Source organism: Charadrius vociferus, unplaced genomic scaffold (genome assembly GCF_000708025.1).
Source record: "Charadrius vociferus isolate BGI_N301 unplaced genomic scaffold, ASM70802v2 scaffold385, whole genome shotgun sequence".
Taxonomy (NCBI): Eukaryota; Metazoa; Chordata; class Aves; order Charadriiformes; family Charadriidae; genus Charadrius; species Charadrius vociferus.
The window spans coordinates 7,414,793-7,440,036 of NW_009648925.1; the positions used below are offsets into that span (position 1 = coordinate 7,414,793).

General features: G+C 40.7%; 1 protein-coding gene across 1 annotated transcript in view; it reads right to left on the minus strand.

Annotated features, from left to right (window-relative positions):
- Positions 1–2,272: 2,272 nt before the first annotated feature.
- ERCC3 (excision repair cross-complementation group 3) overlaps positions 2,273–25,244 on the minus strand; it is a 23,453-nt gene continuing 481 nt past the window's right edge. Inside the window, exons 2-15 of the mRNA XM_009887329.1 lie at positions 25,141–25,239; positions 23,945–24,181; positions 23,235–23,284; positions 21,769–21,904; positions 21,389–21,553; positions 20,107–20,311; positions 18,641–18,955; positions 16,650–16,834; positions 12,949–13,151; positions 9,399–9,495; positions 9,096–9,213; positions 7,795–7,913; positions 3,637–3,789; positions 2,273–2,816 (exon numbers count right to left, since the gene is read on the minus strand). Coding sequence (XP_009885631.1) covers positions 2,682–2,816; positions 3,637–3,789; positions 7,795–7,913; positions 9,096–9,213; positions 9,399–9,495; positions 12,949–13,151; positions 16,650–16,834; positions 18,641–18,955; positions 20,107–20,311; positions 21,389–21,553; positions 21,769–21,904; positions 23,235–23,284; positions 23,945–24,181; positions 25,141–25,239 — 2,217 coding nt within the window. The 3' untranslated portion in view covers positions 2,273–2,681. The remainder of the gene's footprint in view (positions 2,817–3,636; positions 3,790–7,794; positions 7,914–9,095; positions 9,214–9,398; positions 9,496–12,948; positions 13,152–16,649; positions 16,835–18,640; positions 18,956–20,106; positions 20,312–21,388; positions 21,554–21,768; positions 21,905–23,234; positions 23,285–23,944; positions 24,182–25,140; positions 25,240–25,244) is intronic.

Here is a 25,244-nt window from a genome sequence, read left to right on the forward strand (position 1 = left end):
CAGAAGTGCCCCAGGCCTCTGATCATCTTTGTGGCCCTCCTCTGGACCCGCTCCAACAGGTCCATGTCCTTCTTATGTTGAGGGCTCCAGAGCTGGACACGAATATTCCAGGTGGTATCTCACCAGAGCAGAGTAAAAGAGCGGAATCACCTCCCTGGACCTGCTGGCCACATTTCTTTTGATGCAGCCCAGGATGTGGTTGGCTTTGTGGGCTGCAAGCACGCATTGCTGGCTTGTGTTGATCTTAAAGGTCCTTTCCAACCTAAATGATTCTACTTAGCAAGGGATCTTGCAATGAGTTTGTGCAAGAGAAGCACTGGCCAACAGGAGTGTCTGATAAAGCCTGTGAGGACCTGACTGCACTCCAAGAGAGCAGGGTTCCAGATTCTTTGGATTCAGGCTAGAGGGCAGTGAGAGCCCTCTGTGCACTGTCTGGTCATCGTGAAGTGTTATAACTGGAGTCTATAGTACTGCTTCAAATAAAGACACCCGCCTGACAAAATACAGCGCGGAGTTTTGTGGCTGAACAAGACAATGTAGCTTCCCAGAGGGCCGGGATTATAAAGTAATCCTGGAGCAGTCTATTGTGACTGTCGGGTGAGGAGTGGTACTGGAGCAGTGCTGGACTGTGGGAGTAGTGAGGGGCCAGTACAACAAAAGCCCCAGGAACCAGCAGTTTCTCAGTGACTGACCCCTGTCTGGAAAGCAAAACTGACTGCCCATATTCCATTATGTACGCTACTGTGCGCAGCAGCAGCTGCTTTGTAGTGAGTAAACGCATAGCAGTCTGCCACTCGCAGCTAGTCTGGAGTAATAGCAGGCAGTAATTACTGCAGTAATCATATCAAAGTAATTAAACCTAAAGTTTGAATACCAACACACATGCTGAAGCATGGAGTCATTCTTAATTCATAAAATTATGCTTTACTCGATGCTTTAGTACTGCATCCCACACAGACCCATTACTTAGAAGAGTAAGATCGTTAGTCATCACAGCCAAGATTTACTACATAAGATCTAGGGTGCTGTCCTAAATCCAACCACTGCTGGTGCCACAATTACAAAAATCAGTATTACTCTTAAGCCATTTCCACATTTAGTAGGGTGGGTTTTCTTCGTTTATGAAGAGTGGAGAATAGTTCCGAAGCAATTCATTAAGTGTGTTAGAAAGAATTATGCAGAGGGACGCTGGCTGACTTGCTCAGCTGTCCCATTGTCACAGACTCCTCCCATCCACTAACTGTTGCCACAAGAGCTGGTCTGAACTACTGTTAGAAGTAAATAATGCTGTAAAATTGGGGAAATCAGCACCAGAATACTGCACATTAATCTCTCCCATATAAGCCACTCGAGCACTGTCATGGCTGGTCCCAGTTTGTAAGGCAGAAGACCCAGAACAAGAGAAAGAACCATGTGTTAAGGGGTAGGGCTCAGAGACTAAACAAATTTTAAACTGAAACAAATTAGTTCCATTTTCAAAATTACCTGACTCTGATACCAAGATGAAAAACAAGCATCATGTGTTCTGAATTATGCTTCCAATGTTTCTATATTCTCAATTTGTGAATTTATGCTAATAAGAAACAGAATCAATATTTTTCTGAAGCACATTTGTTGTATAACCAGGATAGCTCTGCCATACATACTCCTTCCAGCATAGTAAAGATTTATACCAACCTATTTTGAACCAACAGATCAAGATCAATGTTATTTCATAGGTTGTTCCTAAAGCTCTACAAACTCTCAGCCAAAAACCCACCTCATAATACAACACCAAGTAGCATAACTGTTACCATATTAAGCAGAGGTTATTTAAAAAGCGTTCTTCTGCCACAAACCACCCCCACCTCTCCTCAAATTTTCTAGAAATTTATTGCAGTCTTCATTAAGAAAACCAGCCCCAGACTCGGGAATCTTTCCTTCACATGTCTGCTTCCAACTCACTTTATGACAAGTCAAAACACTGATTCAGTAATAACTTGTGTAGTGACATTGCACTTTTTAGAAGTTACGATGGTTTTATTGCATCATTAATAAATAGAATATAAATGACAAGGGAAACAGCTTTTATTTCAGCAACTTCTCAACTGTAGCAAGAAAAACAAGGAAAATGAAGCACAGAATGTATCTCTTTCTCCTTGTCTTTGACCTTCAAAATATTTCCAATCTGTCAGGATTTTAAGACAGGTTAAGTCACAAGTGTAAATTAGCTCCCAGTTCAAAAATGTTAGGTGAAGTGCTCCTAACGGAATTTGTCCAGCTTAATGAATGATTTTTATTCAAGTGTTTTAAAAACCAGTATTTTGTTGAGCACACACTATAATCAGATAAATAGTATTTCAAACATCAGTACAAACTTAATTTACAAAACCTTTCCAGAATTTTTCTGAAAAGGGTCTTCAGCTGATAAAAATATATTCTATTAATTACCCTGAAAACCAGACAGGTATAACCAGGATCCAGTCACTGGACACTATCTTTCCTGTGGTAAGATTTAGTTCCTTTTTTCCCTTCACATTCACCCATGAGAGCACATATATTGCTAAATAACTATGTGGCTATATAGATGCATACAAAAAAAGTCTTTTAAAGGACCTGTCAAAAATTTCAACTCCATATTTTTAGTTATGGAAACAGGTACATGGATCCACAGTTTTAACAAAATGCACACATGAAGGACATCATTTCCGGAAGCGTTTAAATAGCGGATGGATGTGTTTATTTGCAGATGCCTTACTCCGTGAAGAGTGATATTCCATGTAAACTGTATCGTCTGCTCCTGACATAGAGCTCATTGTGCCCGTACGACGTGACACCTGCAAGCAAGAGGAAGAAAACCACATGCTTAGTGTGTGATCAGACAAACCAACTCTAACTTACTGGTGCCTACTGGCTACTGGGCACCACTGTTCATTTAATGCCAAAAAGCCTTTGAAGTTTTTTTTTCTTAAGAAGAATTTCTACAAAGAAAGTCACTACCTGCCACTCACCGTGAGTATACAAACATATGTAAGGCTTAATATGGAAAGATACCTTACAGTAGGAATTCATAATACATTTCAGCACAATGCCATTTAGCTAAAAATTAACCCTAAAAAATTAATTATCACATTGTAGCTTGATTTTAACTTCTGTATCAATAAATGTTTCTTATATCTGTCTCTGAAAATGTCAAACTACCACCGACAATAATAGTACATCTCCTGAAAATGAACAAAAGTGGCCTTTACAGTTCTGCCCTCTGGGAATGAGGAAATCAGGGCATGATTCAAGGAGCACAGTGCCACCACAAAAAAAGTATGTGCTCTGAAATAGGTGTATCTTAAAAATGTTTTAAAATCTTTTTGTTGCTTGTGACTTAGATGATTTACTTCAAAATCTGTAACAATAGATCTGTCATCTGCTCTCTCAAATACAATGGAGAAGGGCATGAATTCATGTTCAGCTTAATTCTAGTGCCCAACAAGTGAATTACTCAAATAGCTAAGTGCTAATGCAGCTTAAAACAATAAATCTGTTCTCCAATGTTTCACAAAGATACTAGGGCATCAGTGATGGCATCGCATTTAGAACTGAAAAGGAATGGTCCATTTCTGTCTCATTTACGGTCATCCTTTTCAAAGCATTCTTCATTACCTGAGCTGACTTTGAGCCATATTCTCCAGCAACTACTTCCTCCTCAGCATCCAGGTCAGATGCTTGCAGGACTTTCTGGAGAAGCTGCTGCTGTTCTTCTTTGGATGAAAATGAAAGTTCTTCTTCTTCCATGCCTGCAAGCTTTGTTATTACCTAAGAAACACAGCACAATACAAGGTGAGGGCTCTTCCTCCTCACCGTTAGCTATTCAAAACCAAGACAATGATTTCCAATTCCATATCCTGTTGGAACTGCCTTCAACTTTTATTAATGGTCTGAACAGCTTAACACTACAGATAGCACAGATACATACAAAATCTAGCTAAGTGGTATACATATATATACGTGCACACATCTTGTTATATTCTAGCTGGAAATGCAAAATACAAACCTTCGGAGGGAAAAAAAAAAAAGAAAAGAAAAGAAAAGAGAAAAACTCCGGATAGAGGATGTCAGCCGAACACTGTCCATACCAGCTTGACTATAAATCTGACAAAAGCACATATGTCCATATATCTCATATGCATATTCAACTCACTGCAAGCTTAACTTTATGATGCAGGCTCTAGATTTGTCTAGTTTAAGAACTAGTACTTTATATTTACCAAAAATAATCCACTAGCTTTCCAGACACTGAGAATTTTCGCAATAAACATTGAGGAATATGGGGAAAAAAACCCCAACCCTAACAAATTGAAATGTAGAATCAGTTATTGAGAGACAGTGCAGCAACCTGCAATAAAGCAGCAGCAGCAGAGCAAAAGGACACTTTCAACGTTTGGGTACTTAGACACAAGATAACTTGGCTGTTATGTTTGTTCTCTTGGAAATTCTCAGTAACTCATCTGGTAAACATGGATGCAGGGCACATGCCATCTACTGGCAATATAGTGCCATACACTCGATTAGCTGAAAAACCTCCACTTCGGAACTGAAAAGCTCTCAACTTTCTGTTACAAAGCTTTACAAGAGGCAGCTTGCTTTCTTAATTACAGATATTTTGAAATTTTAACAAGAAGTTTTCCTGCAATTAAATGCATTCTGGCAAACATATGTTTACACAGGAGAATCTCAGTTTTTCCCACTGTTTCCAAGTTGGAAGAGGTTTTGAGAAAGACATTCTAATTCAGCCATTTCTCTTGATTATATAGTGTTTCCCCTCCTCATCTTCCTTTTGGAGCTTATCTCTTCAATCACTACAATTAGAAATTAATGACCTCAACAATCTGGGCTGGATCTGATCGCAAAGACTGATGAAAAAACAGAAATACAGCTTAAGGTAAAACAAATCTACAGTAGACACAAAGTACTGTTTTTGAAAAACAGGGTAGTGAAACACTAGAACGCATGATCAGTGTTGTGGGTGGTTGTCAATGGCAATTTCCAATTAAAAAATGGATGTCTTTCTGAGAAATGTCCTAGCTTTAAGAACCCCCTTCTGTGTATTTAAAAGGGCATGTGCTATGATCATCTCAAAAATAAAGAAAAAGGAGTCACAAAAAGCAGTTTTAAATTGCATTAGCCTGTTTCCAGTTGTGGTTGCAAAACAGTGCTAACATGTTTCATAGAATGGAAAGAATTCACACTGCATCATCATTTTTTTAAGCTGTTCAACAGATGCCAAGTTTAAAGTTATCCCCAATTCTTTGATATAGTGAGTTCTGCTATTGGTTTAAAATTTAATATATCAGCCACTGTATAAAAACACAATACAGTAAATAACTAAACAATGGTTAGCTAACCAAAAAAAAACCTGCTAGCAGTAAACTCCAAGCAGTAAATTGTGATGACAAAGCTCCTATTTAAGAAGCAAAGACAAAATACGCGATTTAGCAAAAAAATATTATTCCAGTTCTCTTTTTGATGAAAGGCAGAGAATGTAGCTATTGAGAGATGGTGAGAAGAAAGTAAGTCCTAGAAAAAAAGTGAAAACGGTTACCCTTTTAAAGGAGTAATAAATTTTTAGTAATTTAGCAACAAAAATTCTGAAGGAGAGGACATCAGCACTGAAATAATTACCTAAACATGAGGTAGAGTCTCCATATTTGGAAGAATAAGAAGGCAAACATCTGCCGGGAATGACATACACATAGTTGATCCTGGCTTGGAATGAAGAAATACAATAAATGGTTTCTTGGAAGTTTCTTCCAGCCCTATTATTCTCTGATGCCAGCTATGACTAAGGCTTAAAGTTTGGCAAACAGAAGAAAATAGATATTCTAACATTTTGTTCCTAAACTGCAAATAAAGAACATTCCAGTACTGGTCAGCTCCAGATACTCGTCTGCCACTTGCACTGCTTTTTTTCCCATATTACAGCAAAGCTCCTAGGATTAGGTCTTCCTTACAAAATAAAATCCCTCTATTTTAACTTCTTTCTTAGTTCTGAGATCCAAGGCATTCAAATATAAGTAAAGGCATTTTTCTAATCTTCTTGGCTATAGCCACATAGATGCATTTGCTGTAATTAGTTGCAGCTAAGCACCGATTTACAATTCTGTCAAAACTGATTCACTACAAAGCAAAGCAAGTTTTTTACCTATAAACACTGTGACATGTCTGTTTCGGTGTAAGGACGCCCTTTAAGTTCTCTTTAATGGGCCACTGATTACAGAGCAATTACTTCAGCACAGCTGCAGTTCAGAGAGGTTTTACCTATCGGGATGTCCCATAGTGCACATATGCCTCAAGAGGAAAAGCTCTTAAATAGCTAGGCACAAGCGCAGTCCAGCAGAGGCTGCTTGCCCTTGCATCTCATGCAATCCTTGCACGTTCTGTCAACACCATAAGCTTGAGCTTGTTCCCTAAAGACAGGTATGGGAGCCTTATCTTTTATTATTCTTCTCAGCAATGCATCTCATTGGGAAGACTTGTAATTAGAGCAGTAAACCTCTTTTGTAAAGGAATAATTTACCTAAAGCAAGAGCTGTCATGACACTCTGTTGCCTGTAACAACCCAATAGATGGGGCAGCCCATGGGTTAAAAGAAAAATAAACGAGATACACTGCGAAATCGATAAAATAGAGAAGCTTTGGTGGGATGAGATTTTATGTTTGGAAGAAGACGACGTATAGGGGTACATAATAAACTAAAGTACAACGGGTGATCAATTTTCAAGTATGTCTGGAGAGATGAGACAGCATTCAGTCCTTTACAAAAGGGACTTTAGGGTAAACTTCTGACTTTTATGTCATGGCTCTGTTACATTGTCAACACTGAAAATGTTCTCTACTTTGAGGAGCATGTTTTAATTGTAGGTAGGAAGATTTCTACTCTGCAGTTACAGTCTTTTCCTGTAGTAAATTCTGTCATTTGTTAATCAATTAACATTCAGCCCAATGACTTTGGTGATATACTTCATTCCACACAGAAAAAATGGCAAGAGGAAGGTCAAACTGTTGGCGGAAGCTAAATAAGCACAGTCTGAAGACCTCCATTAGCCAAACAGTTTCTGCTAACACAGAGCCACCGTACCAACATGTCTGCATCCTGACTGATTTTCTGTACCACCGTAGGCTTTGGACAGCACTGTCGAAAGGGTGCACAAGATCAGCGTGTGGACAAAGACCCCCGAAAGGTATTTGTTTTGGAATGGGTTGCTACACACTTCAGACACCTAATTTTATGATTCCCGGAGTCCGATGCATGAATATAGGACAGATGAATCCTGCCCATTGTATGTTGTCTTCAGCCACAAGGAAAAAGATTTTCTTCCCATAGTGAAATACTGGTCTGAGACAGGAGTTCTTTGGAAATTATTTGTGACTGGAAGTTTTCTGAATTGCTGCTGGCCACTATGACATGAACAATGCTTTATGCACAACCAGCACGATAATGCCTAATGGGGGGCCTGCACGGATGGAAAACTGAAGAGCATGAGCATAAACCAACCATGCAAGTAATGTTCTGCTTCACTCCCCCATGGGTGCTTGGTTTGAAGTTAGAATACTTACCTTTCTGGAAGCTGTCTAAGCTACTTGTATCTACCCTCACAATAATATAGATGATAAACCAATACTGAAACAGTTCTTGCTTGCGAGCAAAACCTTCATTAATACATTCCACAACCACAATTTTCAAGTATTTGACCGAACATGAAAGAATATGAAAGTTACATTCTTAGGCTACAACTATAATAAATAGAAGGGAGAAGTTACCTTGAAGCTATAACCTTGATCTACAAGAAACCGTTGTCGCTTTGTTGAATATGCCATCTCCTGAGTGTCTTGCGATACAAGAGAATAAAAAAAGGCATTGTATTCCTCTGCAACCATGCCTAGGAGACAAACACACTGAGTGATTAGTTCCATTTTGAACACTGCAACCAAGAACAAAAAAGGACTGGATACTGAAAACAGGTGCTTAAATAAGTTGTCTCTCCACAAGAACAATCTGCAAAGTTTACCTGCACCCAGACCTGACGTTAACTGATTGACAAAGTACATGGCACGGAAATTCCCACTCTTGTTCTTAATAAATTGAGAATGGGTGAAAAGAATAAAAAACAGAAAAGGAAATATAGACTAACACAATTACACTAGTGCTCTGAGAAGAACCTGCTTCTTTACTACGCTAGGCAAGGTGAAAGATAAAACTATTTTACAGTCTATTATGTAAAGAAGAAGTAAAAAGTCAAGAGCCAGGATTGCAACACATGTCAAAAAATTCAATAGAAAAAGACAAAGTTTTATCACTGTAAAACAGAGTTTGCAGTGCTTTCGCACTAAAAAAGGTGAGACAAAGATATTTAGGTAAGAAGTCACAGGGCTATTTGAAGCCCAGGATATACCAGGCTGCATATAGTTTATTTTTTTTAAACTTACGGTCCTAAAGATCTATCACCCAAACAGCACTGGGTTCTCTTTTAGAACCCAAGGCTTCACTAAGACTTTGTTAATTCACTAACATGGGTTTGTACACATTTTCAAACAAAGCCTCAGCTATAACAAGCACAAACTGCACATACAATAAGTGTATGAAGCTCTTAAGTGCAAGTAGAAAGTATTTTAAAATCATTTTTCCAAACAAAAAGCTCCTTGGTTATATTTTGCAAAAAAAACCAAACTAGTTGGGCACCAAATCCCATTTTTAAAAGAAGGTAATTTGCAGTATCAAAAATGTGCTTTCTAGAGACTTGCTTTATAGAGTAATACTATGATTTTTTAAAAAACGATTTCATGTTGAGGAACTTATCAAGGAATGAAAAAGTGAAAGAATCACCAAAGAACAAAAAGTTCATTTTCCTTCAGCTTTTTCTGTCCTTTGGAAGTTTTCCCAACACAAAGCTTTACTGATCCAGATAATGCTTCATTTTCATTCACTGGTATATAGGGATCTATTTTCTTTCACTAAAACATGACTCCAAGGACACTATACGGAAGGACCATGAACATCTATTTCTCTGCAGTTCTATGATGCTACAATCCAAGGCCCAGAGCCCAACAACCACCTCATTTACCTTTTTTGGCTCTCAGCACTCGTCCCAGTCTTTGAGCCTCTTGTCTTCGAGACCCACCATGGGATGATATCTGAATCAGAACATTGGCTTCTGGCAGATCAAAAGATGTGTCCCCTACCTATAACAGAGAACCAGCCTCTGAGCAGCATCTTATTTCCGTATATCATAAACAAAGACTTCATACAAAGTACATCTTTGTAAGCTGCGATACAAAGATGTCAAATGCACAACATCCATGTATAACTCACTCTTAAAGTTCATTCTGAAGGTGGGTACAATGACACACTGAAAGTCCTCACTTACCTTGGAAATGAAAATAGTGTTGATTTTTGGGTTGTGCTTGAAGTTCTGTAGAATTTGCATTCTTTCTCCTTGTGCAGTAGGACCATATATATAGGGTCTGAAAAGAACAGAACACATGCAAATTAAATCAATTCAAGATTTCTCAATCATTTCTTACGAGGTATGAAGATACCATGGCAGGGAGCACGGTACGCGTTTGAATTGATATAAAAGCAAAACAGATTTTGGTACAGCTTGCTTACAGTTTACTTTTAGCTTGTTTGGCTCTTTCCGGCAGCTACCCAGTTGTTTGTGGAACCCTCTGCAGCAACCCAGGCTGCCAGAAATAAATTCTGACAGTTAGAAATGTTTTGCAATTACATGCACCAATGAAGCTGTAGATCAACAGACTGAATACGTTCGCTAAGCCTACATGAAAGACTGAAGGCAGCTGTTAAAATAAGAGATTTTTTTTCCTCAAATCTACTGAGTTAGCATATTGACAGCTGCAACCTTTGCCTCCTTGAAAATCCAAGCTGCTCTATCAATGATATGCTGAGTGTCACAAGCTGGCTGTCAGACATTATTCTGGGAGAATTATTTTTGCTTTTGAAGCTAACCTCGTGTCCCTCCTAATACCTTCTGGACCTACTGAAATGAGAACAAGGTCCCAAACATTCCATGGCCATGAGCAGCTCAGAGTGGCATTTCACCTAAGGGTTCTAACGTTTGATGACGGATCATCTGGAACATTTAAGATTTCAATCCAGAAGGCTCACACAAACTCTCGGTCACCCCCATACTTCATGAATAACTTGGGCTACTATGAATTTTCCAAAATTCTCTCTAGAGTCTGGCTGTTAGATTCTTGCCTAAGCAGAGTTAAAAAAATAAATAAAAAAAAAATCTAGAAACAGCAAAGCCCACACAAAGAATGAGGCACGCAGGAGTGCATAGCTACTGCTATTTCAGCTGTTGCATACTTTTCCAAATGCCACAACAGCTCATTAACAAGCATCTCCAGGTAACAGGAATCAAGTTCTACAATTTCTATCTTGTTCATACTTCCGTCAAATGTTTCATTTAACTTTTAGTATTGCACATACATGGGTGGTAGCTGAACATAAACATGCAGTGCACAGTATTAATGTTTTCTATTCTTATCAACTAATTCCTGTGCATTGGCTACCCTTGCTTTCTTTACTGTAAACTATTCCAGTTTCTCTTTTACCAAACAATCCCAGTCACCTGTAATCTAATTCTTCTATTTAGTGTATTTAAGCAGATTTTTAGGAAAACACTGCTGAAAAACTTAAGTGGCAAATGCGTCAGCTGTGAAACAATATCATTATTATTCAATTAGTAGCATTCAGTAATATTTTTAAGCCTTATTTGAAATTTCATTTAATATTTAAATGGTGAAATTTCTAATCCCCAACAAAACTTAAGTGGAAGATTTAAACTGAAACTAAAGCATCCATGAGTCTTCTGTTTCTTAAAGCCGCCAAGAAGGGGTTCAAACACACTTTTTACTAAGAACAGAATAACCTGCAACTACTGGCTATCAATCCTCAATTTCAATCCCCCCCCAGATCCTACTTGACAATGATTCATTAACACATATCTGAGTACCTTCCTGAACCTAGAACACCCAATGCTAGACTGTTTGTGGGTTTTTTTCTTCTAGAATGACCCCTTTTCCTCACTGCAAAAAGACATTTGAGGGATTTGCAAAGATAGATCCCTCTCCCATTAACTCACATCACTATCAAAACCATAGAGGCACAGTCTTTCAGAAACAATGATCTAAACATACTAATAACACCAGTAGAAAACAGTCAGCACATGAGCTGTACGACACCAGATGACAGAGTAAACGCTGGCTAAGCAAATTTGAATTCTGTAGCCCCAAAATTACAGTCAAAATAATTCCTCTCATGTGCACGGTCTTTCCCTGCCATTACCAAGGGAAAGGGGAGCATGGGAGGAGCCAGCAGAGACAGACAGGCAACGGCCACCTCTTCCTCCATCCAGGAGCCCAACCACGCCATGTGCTTGAATCAGGTCAGGAGCAGTGCAGTGGGCACTGTCCTCCTGCTGGGCCAGCACAGGCCGGGCAGGCAGCCTCGGCCACTACCACCGTACCCGCTGGGCTGCTCTCTCCTCCTTACACATAGAATTCCAACAGCTCCCTTTGTTTCAGGATGCTCATAACAAACTACGATGGAAAATTCTCTGGTTAAAACAAAGACTCCCTCACCTTTATCCAGCACGGCAAGCCTCCTTCCTCTCTAACACTGGCAGCCGTATAATGTGGAACTCCATACATGATGTAAGGAACTGAGAATTCACTAAAGAATATGAAAAGCAAGCACCTAATATTTCTTTAACTGTTTTGCTGCTGTGCTTCTACAGCGTCTACCCCACTTAACAACCGCTGTGCTACTTAGCGAGCACCCCCTCCCAGCACCACCTTTCCTAAAAGCTTTTTCTGTGGTGCACTGAGCGCTGCTAGAGACATTCCAGAGGCATCATTACAGCTAATCTCTGTCCAGACAGATTAAAAAAATGATGAAAGAGACCACGGGTGTTGGAATGCATCCAGCACCATTAGCTCTGCTTACTATTTGATGTCAGAGGAAGCCAGTACAAAATGGCTGTTAAACGACAGTTAAAACTGATCATGAGTTTTGGAAAATGGTTTTGCTAAGAAGTACTGCTGAAATTCCTAGACGTGAAATCATACGCAGCCAAAATGCCCCACAGCTTCCAGCAAGCAAAGCATTATGTGGGCTATTATGTTATGAGGACAGCTTCTATGCTTATTTTCCCCCAATAATTGCTCTATGCCTGATCCTGGCAAACACTCTCCCTGATCATCCCTCCCCAAACCCTACAAACACACTGATGCTAAACCCTCATTAAACCCTATTTCGATGACCTTCAGTAACTGCACTCATATTAGAGTCATTTAAGATAGCTGAGGAGCTCATGGGAGCGATATCCTTTCGTTTATTAAATGCTTATGATAGTTCTATGCAGTGCACTGGTACGGCACAGAACCCCCAAAAGTATGTCTTAATTTTTTTAGATAAGGTTAAGACCTTTTGAAAGCCTGAAGAGGAACGCCCTGGGTCTCAAGAGATCTTGAAAGAACCAGAGAGTGTATATTTGAAAACCTTTGTCTGAGAGAGATAGGGGAAGCTACCATCCTTTAAAAAAATAGTTCTAGTGATATTTTTAAAAGCCCTTCATTTTTCCACTGGCTTTTAATAATAATAAAATGGATGGAGAAATACTAACAGTCTTTCACAGAAATCTTGGATGAAAACTCCTCTGAGGCAAACGCCAAACAGAGATTCTTTTCAAACAGTTCTTCACCGAAATAATGTTGCACTGCCAATAAAATGCATCCAAGAAAGGACCCTCCCGAGCTCCTTTTTATACAGAAGGACTGGAGTTAAATCAAAGTATTACAAGAAATATCTAAAGACTACTGAAAGCTGTGAGATTACAAGGCAATTTTCCAAGGAGGAAAACAACAGTGCCATCGCTGGTTGTGAACACTTACTTCCCAAGCCTGACTGCATACTCCTTCAGTGCAAACACATTGTCAGCAAATACGATGATTTTGTCATTCCGTCGCTCATGAAACTTAATCAGGAACTGGCAGGCTCTGAATTTATTTGGGTTCATGGTGTACAGCAGTATCCGTTTCTTCGTTTTGATAGCTACGTATTCTCTGTAAAATTCAGGTGACATTGGGCACCAAACCTAGAATTAAAAAACATACACACACAAAGTAACCCTCCATTACTTATTTATTTTATTCGAGTGGGAACTGCAAAGGTACTGGGGGGATGACAGTGCATTATGACTTTCTGTATAGTGCAGGCCACAGATTTTAACACAGTAATTTCTGTACCAAAACGAAAACTACCTGTTGGTATAGTCTCCAGCACTGCTAAACTCTGTTTAACCTCACCAATATTTTGGCCGTCCAAAATGCTTTGGCAGTGGGATTGGAACAAGATTGGAAGATGTTTCCTTTATACTTCACACTTAATAATTTTACTGAATGCTACTACTTTTTTCAGAGCAATAATTAAGGGAATGAATTGTCTGTGTAATCTCCCTGTCACAGCAGTCGAAGCTTTTTCCATAAAAATTAATTTTCATCCATATTCTGAAAGCTAAGAGACACATTTAGGCTTCATTACAGAACAAAGTTACCAATTTTTTTTTCATATACCCACAAAGGAGTGACCTTTTTGGAGCCCTCAGCACAGGAAAGACACGGACCTGCTGGAGTGAGCCAGAGGAGGCCACAAAAATGTTGAGGGCTGGAGCACCTCTCCTGTGAGGACAGGCTGAGAGAGTTGGGGTTTTTCAGCCTGGAGGAGAGAAGGCTCTGGGGAGACCCTACTGTGGCCTTTCAGTACTTGAAGGGGGCCTACAGAAAAGATGGGGAGGGACTCTTTATCAGGAAGTGCAGTGGTAGGAGGAGGGGTAATGGCTTTAAACTAAAAGAGGGAAGATTTAGACTAGATATATGGAAGACATTTTTTACAATGAGGGTGACGAAACACTGGCACAGGTTGCCCTCTCTGGAGAGGTGGTAGATGCCCCATCCCCAGAAACTTTCAAGGTCAGGTTGGACAGGTCTCTGAGCAACGTCATGTAGTTGAAGATGTCCCTGCTCATTGCAGGGGAGGTTGGACTAGATCACCTTTAAAGGTCCCTTCCAACCCAAACTATTCTATGATTCTTTATTTTCAACAGCTATTGAGACTACAACTTTCAGAACACTAGGATAGACTAGAAGTTTTCAATAGGTTTCCCTAAGCAACTATTTTATTATGTAAATACATATCATAGTATTGCACAAGTCGGCTATTTTTTCTACTGTAGCATGAAAACAGAAGAAATTAGGAAGTTTAAAAGTTTATGCTAATGCAATGACACTGTCTATAGCATATTATGACACTGTCTATAGTGTATATAATTTAGAAGACATTCATTCTGCTGTACATGGGTTATTCCCCCATATCCATTGCACAGTACAAATTAACAGAATACTGCAAAGAAAAGCCTCTTTCATAACCATCATTCAGCTAAGTAGTTATGTGACAACTTACAGGAGTTTATTTAAACCACCTGAATTGTTCTGTACTGTCAAGAACTATCTTTTTTGTTTCAAAACATGTTTTCCAGTGAGTTAAATGTTAGATGAGGCTTTTTTCATGCCTTGACTACATTAACAAATTTATGCAGTGAATAGGTTCTGTTGTTATTGTATGCTGTTTATATGAAAGATTTAAAATTCTTCAATCAGAAGAGAATTATTTCAATGTGAAAATGAGAGATAAATACTGAACATTTGATTGTAGTAAAATAATTCATCTATTGCTCAATGCCTCTGACTACATAGCAAACTGAATATATTTTGATTTGTATTTGCACTCTCTTCTGGATTTGGAAATATTTAAGATCTACCTCTCACCCCAATGATCTTTTCATTTTTACATTTTGCAAGATGCACTCTCCAAGTCAAAAACTTAGTATGGCAGCTGGGAAAGGGGTTATTTGTAAATTACAAACCTATGAAAATATAATTAACGAACAGGCTGCTGCTTTTTTTTTTTTTTAACTTCTTTTCACTTTTTTAAGCTTCTTTCTTGGCTGTGGGGAACAAGCCAATTGATCAAAGATGCTACTTCTCAACAACATGTCAAGAAAATCCAAACAAATATGCAATGCAGTTGTGCGTGTATTAGACTTGTTACTTATCAGCCATCAACATTGATTTTTTTGATTCATTGCTTTTGGTAGTCCTACCCAATGTTATTTCAAAACACTGGCCTAAAGAATATAAGTTTACAGAATTTTCACACCATTCAGAACAAAGGTAGTTCGTACTTCACTTTTCAGTGTCCAAAGGGCCGTTCAGAGACTGAGAAGAATGCTCCCAAGGCAGAATTAACCAACATGCCTAAACAGTGAAATTTGAATTTGCAGACTGGTTACTCTCCCTTCAACCTAGTTGTTTTCTAGATGCTCTTCACTTGCATTCTATTACTTAAAAATAGTTGTGGGTTTTGTTCCTTCTAGAGCCTCCAGTTTGCACAAAGTTCAAAAGCGGAACACCTGACCTGCATCTGCATCTTTTATTCCAGTACCAGAACTAGGAAGAGTTGCGTGAAACAACACAAAAAACTGTCAAAAATGGGGGAGGGGGGGGAGAACAAAGAAAAAAGAAAGCAAAAAAAACCCAGGAAAAACCCAAGGGACAGTTAAAGTTACGGAACTCCACCATAGCAAGTTGTAGCTGCTAAAACTTTAATCCCATTCAATGGGAGTTCAGACGAGTTTATGAAAAGGAAACCTACTGGTGGTTACAGAGGAACCATGTATAGCTCATAAATTTGTTGAGGGCTTGGAGAAGTATCAGGAAAAGTAACAGATATGCTTGCCCTGTTTTTATACTCTCGCTGAAGTATCTTTTTTAATAATTATCAGAGACAAAATATTAAGCTAGACCTTTAGTCTGACCAAGAAAGGTTACTTTAACATTCTTATGTGCCTGTGTGAAAGGTTTCCACTTCTCCGATACCAGATTTTTATCTCATCCATATGTTACAAGAACAGAGGTCACACCCATATATTGGAAAAACCAGTAAAATCCAGCCCTATGTTTTCAGTTTTCACCCTCATGCCTTCAGCCTTGAAATAAGCAGGTGTCTTCTTATGTTTTTTTTTTAACTTTCTACTATCCTTCTTTGTTTTAGGAGCTACAAGAATTTTCCTCAGAATACAGGCTCTCCAGTTGCAGTCTCCAGAAAGCAGCTTCCAGCATACCACCCAATGCTATGCTCATCGTAACACCGTGTCATGCTACCACAGAGAACTGAGCTTACAATAAGAAGTCATATCAGACAACACCAATGTCCAACTGCGTTGAACTTGGTCTACAATACTGCAACCACCGTTCACTTTTCCGAATGCTGACTTGGGGACAGCCCATCAAGCACCACAATCCCCGCCAAGAGAAAGAGTGCTGAAGTCACTCTGAAGAACATGGGGCTACCGGATTTGCCACATGTTCACACTGGCCAGTGGCAGCCTTGCCTAAGCTACGAAGTAAATGAAAAGTCGTAACGGCACCTGTTTTTCCCAGTTAAATACTTGGAATATTACAGATCTTTTTTAAAAACAAAACAAGTTATAAGCATACTAAATAAACACTAGTAGTACCAAAAAGCAGAGCATCACCTCAGCACACTGGACTTTAGCAATGTAGCCACTGTTCTGCAGCTCCATCCAGTTGGCTTCATAGAGCTTTGGTCCGATCAGGAAGTTCAGGTCAACAATTTTATCATCTTCTCTGACCAGGGTAGCAGTCAGCCCCAGTTTACAATGAGCTTGTACAATAGTGAGCACACGTCTGAACATTTTTGCTAAGAAATGCAAGACAAATTTTCTGTTTACTTCCTGAATGGATTTAGAAGACAAACACTGCAACTTAAAAAAACACTTTTCATCAACTCCTGAACACAAAGCAAGAACAGTGTTGGGAGATTTCACATACACTTCTAACAAATCTGTTACAGCAAAACTTCACACTGACTGCAGCTTTAGTTTACATCTTCAGTGTACTCTGAAAATCCCAGTAAACCTTCTGGCATCTGTATTATTTCCCGTTTCCCAAGAGAAAATATACTCAGAAGTTACACGGCCTGTTTCGGGTCATATAGTATTTCATAGAAAGAACTATGACACAAGGACTCTATGGCAGAATTACTTTAGTATTGCTAGAGATCCTGTAATTGCAGAATCTGAAGATAGAGAGGAGATTCGATACCTTAATTTTTATGAAACCAAGCATTATGGTTTGAGAAACCCACAACAATTTATTGTCGTTTAGACAATCATTCTATCACCCCATGACCCCTCCACACCCAGGAAGGGGAATCGGGAAAACCAAGGAAACCTGAGGGTTGAAATATAAACAGATTTAACAGAATAATATTAGATCATTAACATTAATAATGCTAAAAAAACAATACTAATCCCGATACCAATACAGAATATGCAAAGATTATACTCAGCCAATTCTACCAGTAGAAAGCTGTGCACTCCCAGAAGTGGACAGTAAACGTGGGACATTGCGAGTGCTACGGCTTTGGGAGGAAGGGAAGGGCTCAGGGGTCCAGCACCGGGGCAAGAAGTTCTCAGGATGGCAGCCATCAAGAGACGGCGAGAACTTCACAGCAAACTTTCTAACTGATGTTGAATGTGACATACGTGGTATGAAATAATCCTGTTGGCCAGCTTGGGTCAAGTGCCCGGGTTTCGCTCCTCCTCATCCCTGCAGCTGGCTAACTCAAAAAGACTGAGACCTTGAAACCCACACACCATAGCTGGCTATGAAGTAAATATTTTCTCAAATTCAGACACCAGAGTCTTCTAAAAGTGCACTCTTCCCAAGTATTAGAAGAGAAATTAGTCCTGTGTTGCTCAAACCAGGACACCAACAAAGACCAAAAGCCAAAGAACAGTGGCAGCAATATGCTACTTTGATAAAATGCCAGTTATTCTTCAAGGTCTACTTCTGAAATCCATCATTTCTGTAGACACCAAATTATATTCAAATGAAGTCATGAGAACAAGGTAGAGCAGCTAAGAGAACCCTGGGTGGTATTTTTAGCCAGAATTAATACACAGACATCTTAATACTACCTTATTGATTTCCAACAGTATAGATCTCAATTACACAGATTTCAAATACAACAGCTATTTCTGGACAGTAACCACTATGATTACTCATATTTTATTGAGTAGAAATAGAGATTAAAAGCTAGCCTACAGTGTCACTACATCTCAAAAAAAAAAAAAAAAAAGGCAAATGAATTCCTCTCCTGTTCAAAATTATGCAAATGTAATTCAGGTACCTTAAGAGCACTTTATCAACCTACACACAAGGAGAAGGCACTTGTATTTTACACTGCTGTTATAGAAAACACAGTGTCTAATTTGAAGGTTTTCATAAAACTAATGGTGAGCTAAACTCTGTAGTATTAAGGGAAAAAAAAAAAGAAAAAAAGAAAGTCGAACAAGGCAGTTTACTTATCTCAAAACCCTAAGCCATGGGTTTGCTCATTATATTAAACATAAGAAAGACAGCAAAACCCCACCATTTCTAAAAAAGCAGAGTAACATTAACAGTGTACATAACATGAAAGGTTTGCACACCGTTTCCTTACCAGGGATAGTATGTACTTCATCAAGTATCATAAGGCCCCACTCTTGACTTTTAAGCCACTCCATTACTCTCTCTGCTTCCCAGGATCTTTTTGTCGTGTGTCCCAACATGGAGTATGTGCTGATAGCAATAGAACAGCCAATGGGTTTGTCTTTGGCATCAGAAGTGAACCGACATATCTGACTGTCGTCGATGGTGGACCACATCTTGAATTGGGCTTTCCACTGCTCTACAGACACTGCAGAATTACCGAGGACCAGACACCGCTTGCGGACAGTACAGGCAGCAGTCACACCAACTAGAGACTTACCAGCACCTGCAGGGGAAGAACAGTCATATTCATTAGTCATCTCTCAGATATCACTGAGTAGGAGTTTAAAAAAAAAAAAAAAAGGAGCAAAGGAAAACAGAGAGGATATGAAATCACATAAGAGCAAATTCTTCATTGTTTCTTTACTACAGGAAGTCTTAAAGAAACAGAGTATTCACTTCTAAATAAGCAGCTGGATTGTCTGCTGGACACATAACTTACTTTATAAAGAAAATAATTGTAAACAGTGTCTTTGCCAATTAGAAGCAATCATTTTAACGCTTTTTTAATTTCAAAAGCATGTGAAATTCCAGGTGGCTATAGAAAGCTTCCCCTAGAGGTGATCTATCCCACCGCCCCTTTCAGTTATGTTCATTCCCCCCCCCCAGCAAGTCCTTAAATCTTTTCCATTCCTCCCTTCACACTTCTTCCAGCATCCCTTACACACTCAGGTGCTCACCATGCTTCCCATGTGCCCCCTCCCCCCAGTGCCAAGGGCACTGGTATGCAGTCTCCCGTTCTCTCCCTTTCTATTGCGTCTATTGTGCAGGTTCATAGAATCACAGAATGGTTTAGGTTGGAACGGACCTTGAAGATCATCGAGTTCCAACCCCCCTGCCACGGGCAGTGACACCTCCCACTAGACCAGGTTGCTCAAAGCCCCATCCTAATCTAAACCTGCCCTCTTCCAGTTTGAAGCCATTCCCCCTCGCCCTATCACTACATGCCCTAGTAAAAAGTCCTTCCCCAGCTCTCCTGTAGGCCCCCGTTAGGTACTGGAAGGCCGCAATAAGATCTCCCCAGAGCCTTCTCTTCTCCAGGCTGAACAGCCCCAACTCTCTCAGCCTCTCCTCATAGGAGAGGTGCTCCAGCCCTCAGATCATCCTCATGGCTCTCCTCTGGACACGCTCCAGCAGGTCCATGTCTTTCTTATGTTGAGGAGTCCAGAGCTGGATGCAGTACTACAGGTGGGGTCTCACGAGAGTGGAGTAGAGGGGCAGAGTCACCTCCCCTGACCTGCTGGCCACACTTCTTCTGATGCAGCCCAGGATACGGTTGGCCTTCTGGGCTGCAATTGGTTGTCCCAGTCTCCACATTCCTCACTTCTTTCTCAAGCTCCCCTGCCCAGAACTTGTGCACACAACCCAGAAACTTACCACATGGCAAGACAATAACACCAGATCTTGCTCGCCCATTTCCAAACATCTTCCTTAGGCTTTTCTCTTGATAGGGCCTGAGGACAGCTGTAGGTTTCAGATCTATATTAATATCAGGATTCACGGAATCATTTCTGAAATCATATTCTGCCAGCAAGGGGTACTCCAAATGGATACAACGCTTCTGAAGTTCTTCAATCATCTCCTGAAGAGAAAACAAAGCTTCGATAGTAAATTCTCCACATCTGAATTAATTCTTTCCTTTCTTTTTTTCCCAAACATCCAGATTATATAGTACCATCTGAAGTTACGTTTATCTTTCATGCTCATGAGGTTTGCAAGAGGTGAAGTTTATTCCAAAAACTTTACTTGTGACCACCCCTGCCCCCCTCAAACATTTTAAATAACAGTCAATATTAGAGGGCTATTTAGACAGATGGAAGAACATGACGCATTAATCTCAGATGTGTTGTTTATCCGGCAGTGACTAAACTACACCCTGAAGTCCTTCAACAAAGAGCTCAATAACAGACACAAAAGGTTCTGTGTGTTACACAGAAGGACCTACCAAAGCTGCACATCTGTTATCTGGAAAATCTTCATACTCTGGCAAAGCAGTTATTCCACCACAATGATTCAATCGCTGTTGGTTTGGTTTGGGTTTTAAGTTATTAAGCTGTTTTTTTTTTTTAAAAAAAAATCTGTTTTCCCCAGTAAGACATCATTAGAATCACCCAGTCCAAAAACAAATCGAGAAATTTTACAAGAGCTCTCTGAAGGTCAAGCCAGGACTGTACTCCAAGCTCCAGCTACCCTTCCCAAGCTATGCAATCAGAACTACCTGGAGTTCCTTCTGCAAACATGAATCACAAAACAAAAACAGGAAAAAACACCCACCTCACACCAAAATGGAAAGAAAAGAAAAAAAAAAAGCTCTGAAACCAACAGCAGATTTGCCCTCCACTGAATTCTCACTTGTCCTGCACAGAGAACGCTAAGCGGAACAGGACAGGAACCGCCCTTGGACTCTGGAGCCTTTCTCTGCCCTGCCAGCACTATGCCCTGTGGGCAAGGAAGGAATAATACCCACTCTGCCGCCCCCTATATTGGAGAGGAAGATCCTAAGATTTTGGAAGGCAAGAGGAAAGAAATGTTAATGACTTCCAGTGATCTCCCCTATCAAACAAAGAGCCACGGTACTTTACATTCACTTCTCCTGCTTATTTGCAAGTCCTGGGCACGCTCCCCAAAGCTACAAATGCAGAGACTAAAACACTCATACCTGCTTGACTTCAAAAGACACTGTCTGTGTTTCCTCCTCCTCCTCCTCATCTTTGTCCATCTGTTCATAAAACTCAAATAGGTCAGCCGGGACATCTGACTTACTCTGAGCATCTGCTCCCTGTGATGTTGATGGACCAAAGCCACCTTCACTGGATTTGGAAATCTGAAATAGATGGACAGGAATGTTCACCAAGGGGTGCATTAGACACATACTCTGACACATACGCCCCCCCCTGCAATTTGGGCTCATTAAGGAGTCACAGTTGATTGCTGACAGAACCCAAACTGTTGATACAACAAACAAACAACAACCACTCCAAACTACTCAAGAGTTTATCTACTGTTAATTTAATAATTTCAAGACATGCCCAAACATACCGCTGATTTACTTGTGAATGTCTCTGTAATGAGCTCTGTTTCTTCACCCTCAGCATTTCTCAGACGACATTCTTTAATTACATGGTCCTGCAAAAGCTGCTGAATGACATCAGGGTGGGTACTTTCCACAAAATACCTAAAATTAAAGAACAACACTTTTATGAACTAATCAACTGAATAACCTACAGGAAGAGTGGCATAGATGCTTAAATATATAACTATCCCAGACACACTCTCGAGTACCCAATCTTAGGGGTGGTAATTTAAAAATAAAGAAATTACAGCAATCAAAATTTTTAAAAGATGCCTCATAGTAAAAGCATCATGTACTTTGCAGATATCCTTCTTGCTCAAATGTTCTCTAACACGACACGAGTGGGAAAACTCCAGCAGAACTGCCTAGAGAGAGCTCTCACATACATGTCTTATTTGTGATATGCGACTCAAGTCAATTTTTTGAGACTGATGTGAGTCTGTGAAAACGCTGGATGTGGTGTTTTAAAGTCCTGCCCACAGGACCAAAAAAGCCCCAAATCCATATCCTCCAAAACGCTAACCATCTAAAAAATTTAAATTAGCGCATCGTGAAATTGTTTCTCTCACCGGAGGTTCATCAATAATGATGCTGGTTGGAGATCACACTTAAAATAGGAGCCAAGAGAACTTAAGTCTCAAGTGGCATGGGAGAAGTATTTTTCTCAAAAACACCTCAGAAGAGGACACAAACCTGGTTCTACCCAAAGCAGCAGGTTCAAAAAAGCAGCAGCAAAAGCAGAGCATTAGATTTATAGTCCCAGGGCTTATCTATGGCTGTCGGATAACAGAGAACTTTGCAAAAGAAAAACAAAAGAGAAAGACAAAACACATGCAAGGCACAGATGTCGACTTCAGGTTTATGCCGTCTCCTTCCTTTCCCTCTCCCTGCTGCAGAATCACAGGTTCAGATAAAACCGGTCAGCTCTAAACTAGCCGCCCTCTCAAGGTCCCTTCCAATGTTATCCTCTAGGTTTAAACCAAACCAGATTCAAGCCAGCCACAAGCACACACCTCTTGCCAATGGATTTGTTTATCCTTCCTGAGTAATGGCTTAGAAGTCAGAATATACGAGACTGTAGAAAAGCTCATCTGATCAGGCTCACGTGAATTAGGAAGGCACGAATGAAACAAATACCTGAGAACCTCAAGGATACGTTGTGAGTCCAAGCAATGACTAAATAAGCTAGAACATAAAATTCACAACCTACTTTTAAGAATGGAACGTTAACCACTAGTAGCTCAGGACAGTCTCACTGAATTTGTTGACTAATGTATTGAACGCTTTCAACTGAAAAAGCGATCTTCTATTAATGATGTTACACTCAGCTGGGAGCTGTAAGACTCAACGGCTACTGAGAGCATGCGTTTACGCACAGCGGTGCATCTGGAGGGCGTCCTCTGCCACCCTAGTTATGGAAAAAGCCACGTACCTGTTATGTTTCAGCACCAGCTTCACCTTCCCATAGCTGACGGTACACAGCTGCAAACCAACAAGAGGAGTCAGTGGTCAGGAATAGGCAAAAGAGCGAATCTGCATTTGGGACCAAATGCTGCAGTGTAGTTTAGGTCTCTGTGGGGAAGGATGGCATCACAAACACTTACTTGCAATGTTGTTATGCTTATGGAACAAACCTGAAAAAGTATTTCCAAAAGAGGCACACATCACCTCACACAGGAGACCAGTCACAGATATTCCAGTTTTTATACCTAATTCCAATCTGCTTCCAAAACTGCAAGAACGTACTTGCAGCATAAGGCAGGCTGTGTTTTAGAGTGCCCAGCTATTCCAGGCTGCTTCCCACATTCCTAGTCTTTTTCCAGAGCAAATCTGAGGAACTTTCCCCACGTACAATTCCTACTGGCTGAAAGTGTGCACACAGACACTTGGGTGTACTTTTTTTTTTTTTAAAGGTATAAACCCAACACAGGATACATTGTGAAAATATATGTGCAGCAATATAACATAGAAAAAGACAAAAAATAAGATAAAGCCCCTGTTCTATTGAAACAGTGACAGAACAGAACAAGATGTTAAAAACAATGAATTAATAAAAAAAATAAATCAATGAAGCAGAAGCAGCAGGAAAAGATTTCACTATTAGCAGCAAATATATTTCCAATGCCAATAAAATAGTCTTACCTTGATAAACTGAATTATTCCATCTGGGACACCAGTCTTGCTCAGTTTTTGTAAATACTCTGTGATGTCGCTTGTTTGGAGGCCAACGCTGACAGCAGCGTACAGCGAGTACGCAGTCAGCTTGTACTCGTGAATGTGGGTTGGTCTGCACACGGGCTCCGCAATGGCAACCAGAAAATCCTGGGCGTATTTGTAAACTGGAGAAAAGGCTTCCAGAAAAATATGGCCATCAGGAGCCTACAGAAAGAAAAAGAAATGATGAAGGTGCAACAGTGTTAGTTGAACAGAAATGGGAACTTCCTATAAAGCAACCATTACGATACAGACACAGTCCGCTATTTAGGTAGTAACGCATCATAGGGTTTAAAAAAACCTGTCTGCCTTAACAACAAACTTACAAGAAAAAGAAAAAAAGGAGACATGGGAACATACAACTTTTATCTTTTGAAAGGGTCCAGACATTGATATGTCTGTGTCCCTTCTACAGCACTAAGAATAAACCACACCCGGATCGATTAAGCTTTCCCAGACTGACATGTTGGGGCATTTTTTCCTTTTTTAACACTAAGCAAACTGCTTGAGCAGAGACAAGCTTCCAGCCCTATTGCCCTGAAAAAAAAAAAACAAAACTCCTTCCTCATTTTAGGCAGAATGAATGGAGGAGGAAAGATGGCACTTGTGTGTCACCGCATTCAGTCCCAGCCTCCCTGCAGACGCTGGCAGAGCAGCCACCTCTTCTCTGCACGCCGCCGCTACCGGCCGTGCCTCGGGGAGGTCTACTGAGGTCCCTTTCGGGGCAGAGAGGAACGCCACCGGTCACAGAAGACAGGACCATCCCCTCTCCAGGCTGCGCCACTCCAACAGGCAAACCCCGCTGCTGTGTCACTGCCAACGCCACATCCCACTCGTGTCGTTACCCACCGCAGTCGCTTCCACGAGATGTTTTACCCCCCTCCCATAGGCATCTGCCGGAAGGTGCTCCACTGCCCGCTCCGGCCAGCGGCGCACCCGCAGCGGGGGACCCGCCGGGAGGCGGCTGGGGACCCAGGGACGCGTCCCCGCCCGTTCCCCGCACAAACGCTGCCCGGGAGGGACCGACCCACGGCAGCCGGATCGCCCGCCCAGGCCCGCGGTGCCCTTTACTCCGCGCCACCCGCCCCACGGGGAGGCGTGTGGGCCCCCCCGGCCCCACGTACCACCCAGAGGGGCCGCGAGGAGTGGTCGGCCTTCAGGGGCATCTGCAGCCGGTAGTCCTTCGCCCCGTACTCGTCCACTTTGGTGCCGCTCTCTTCCACCTGCT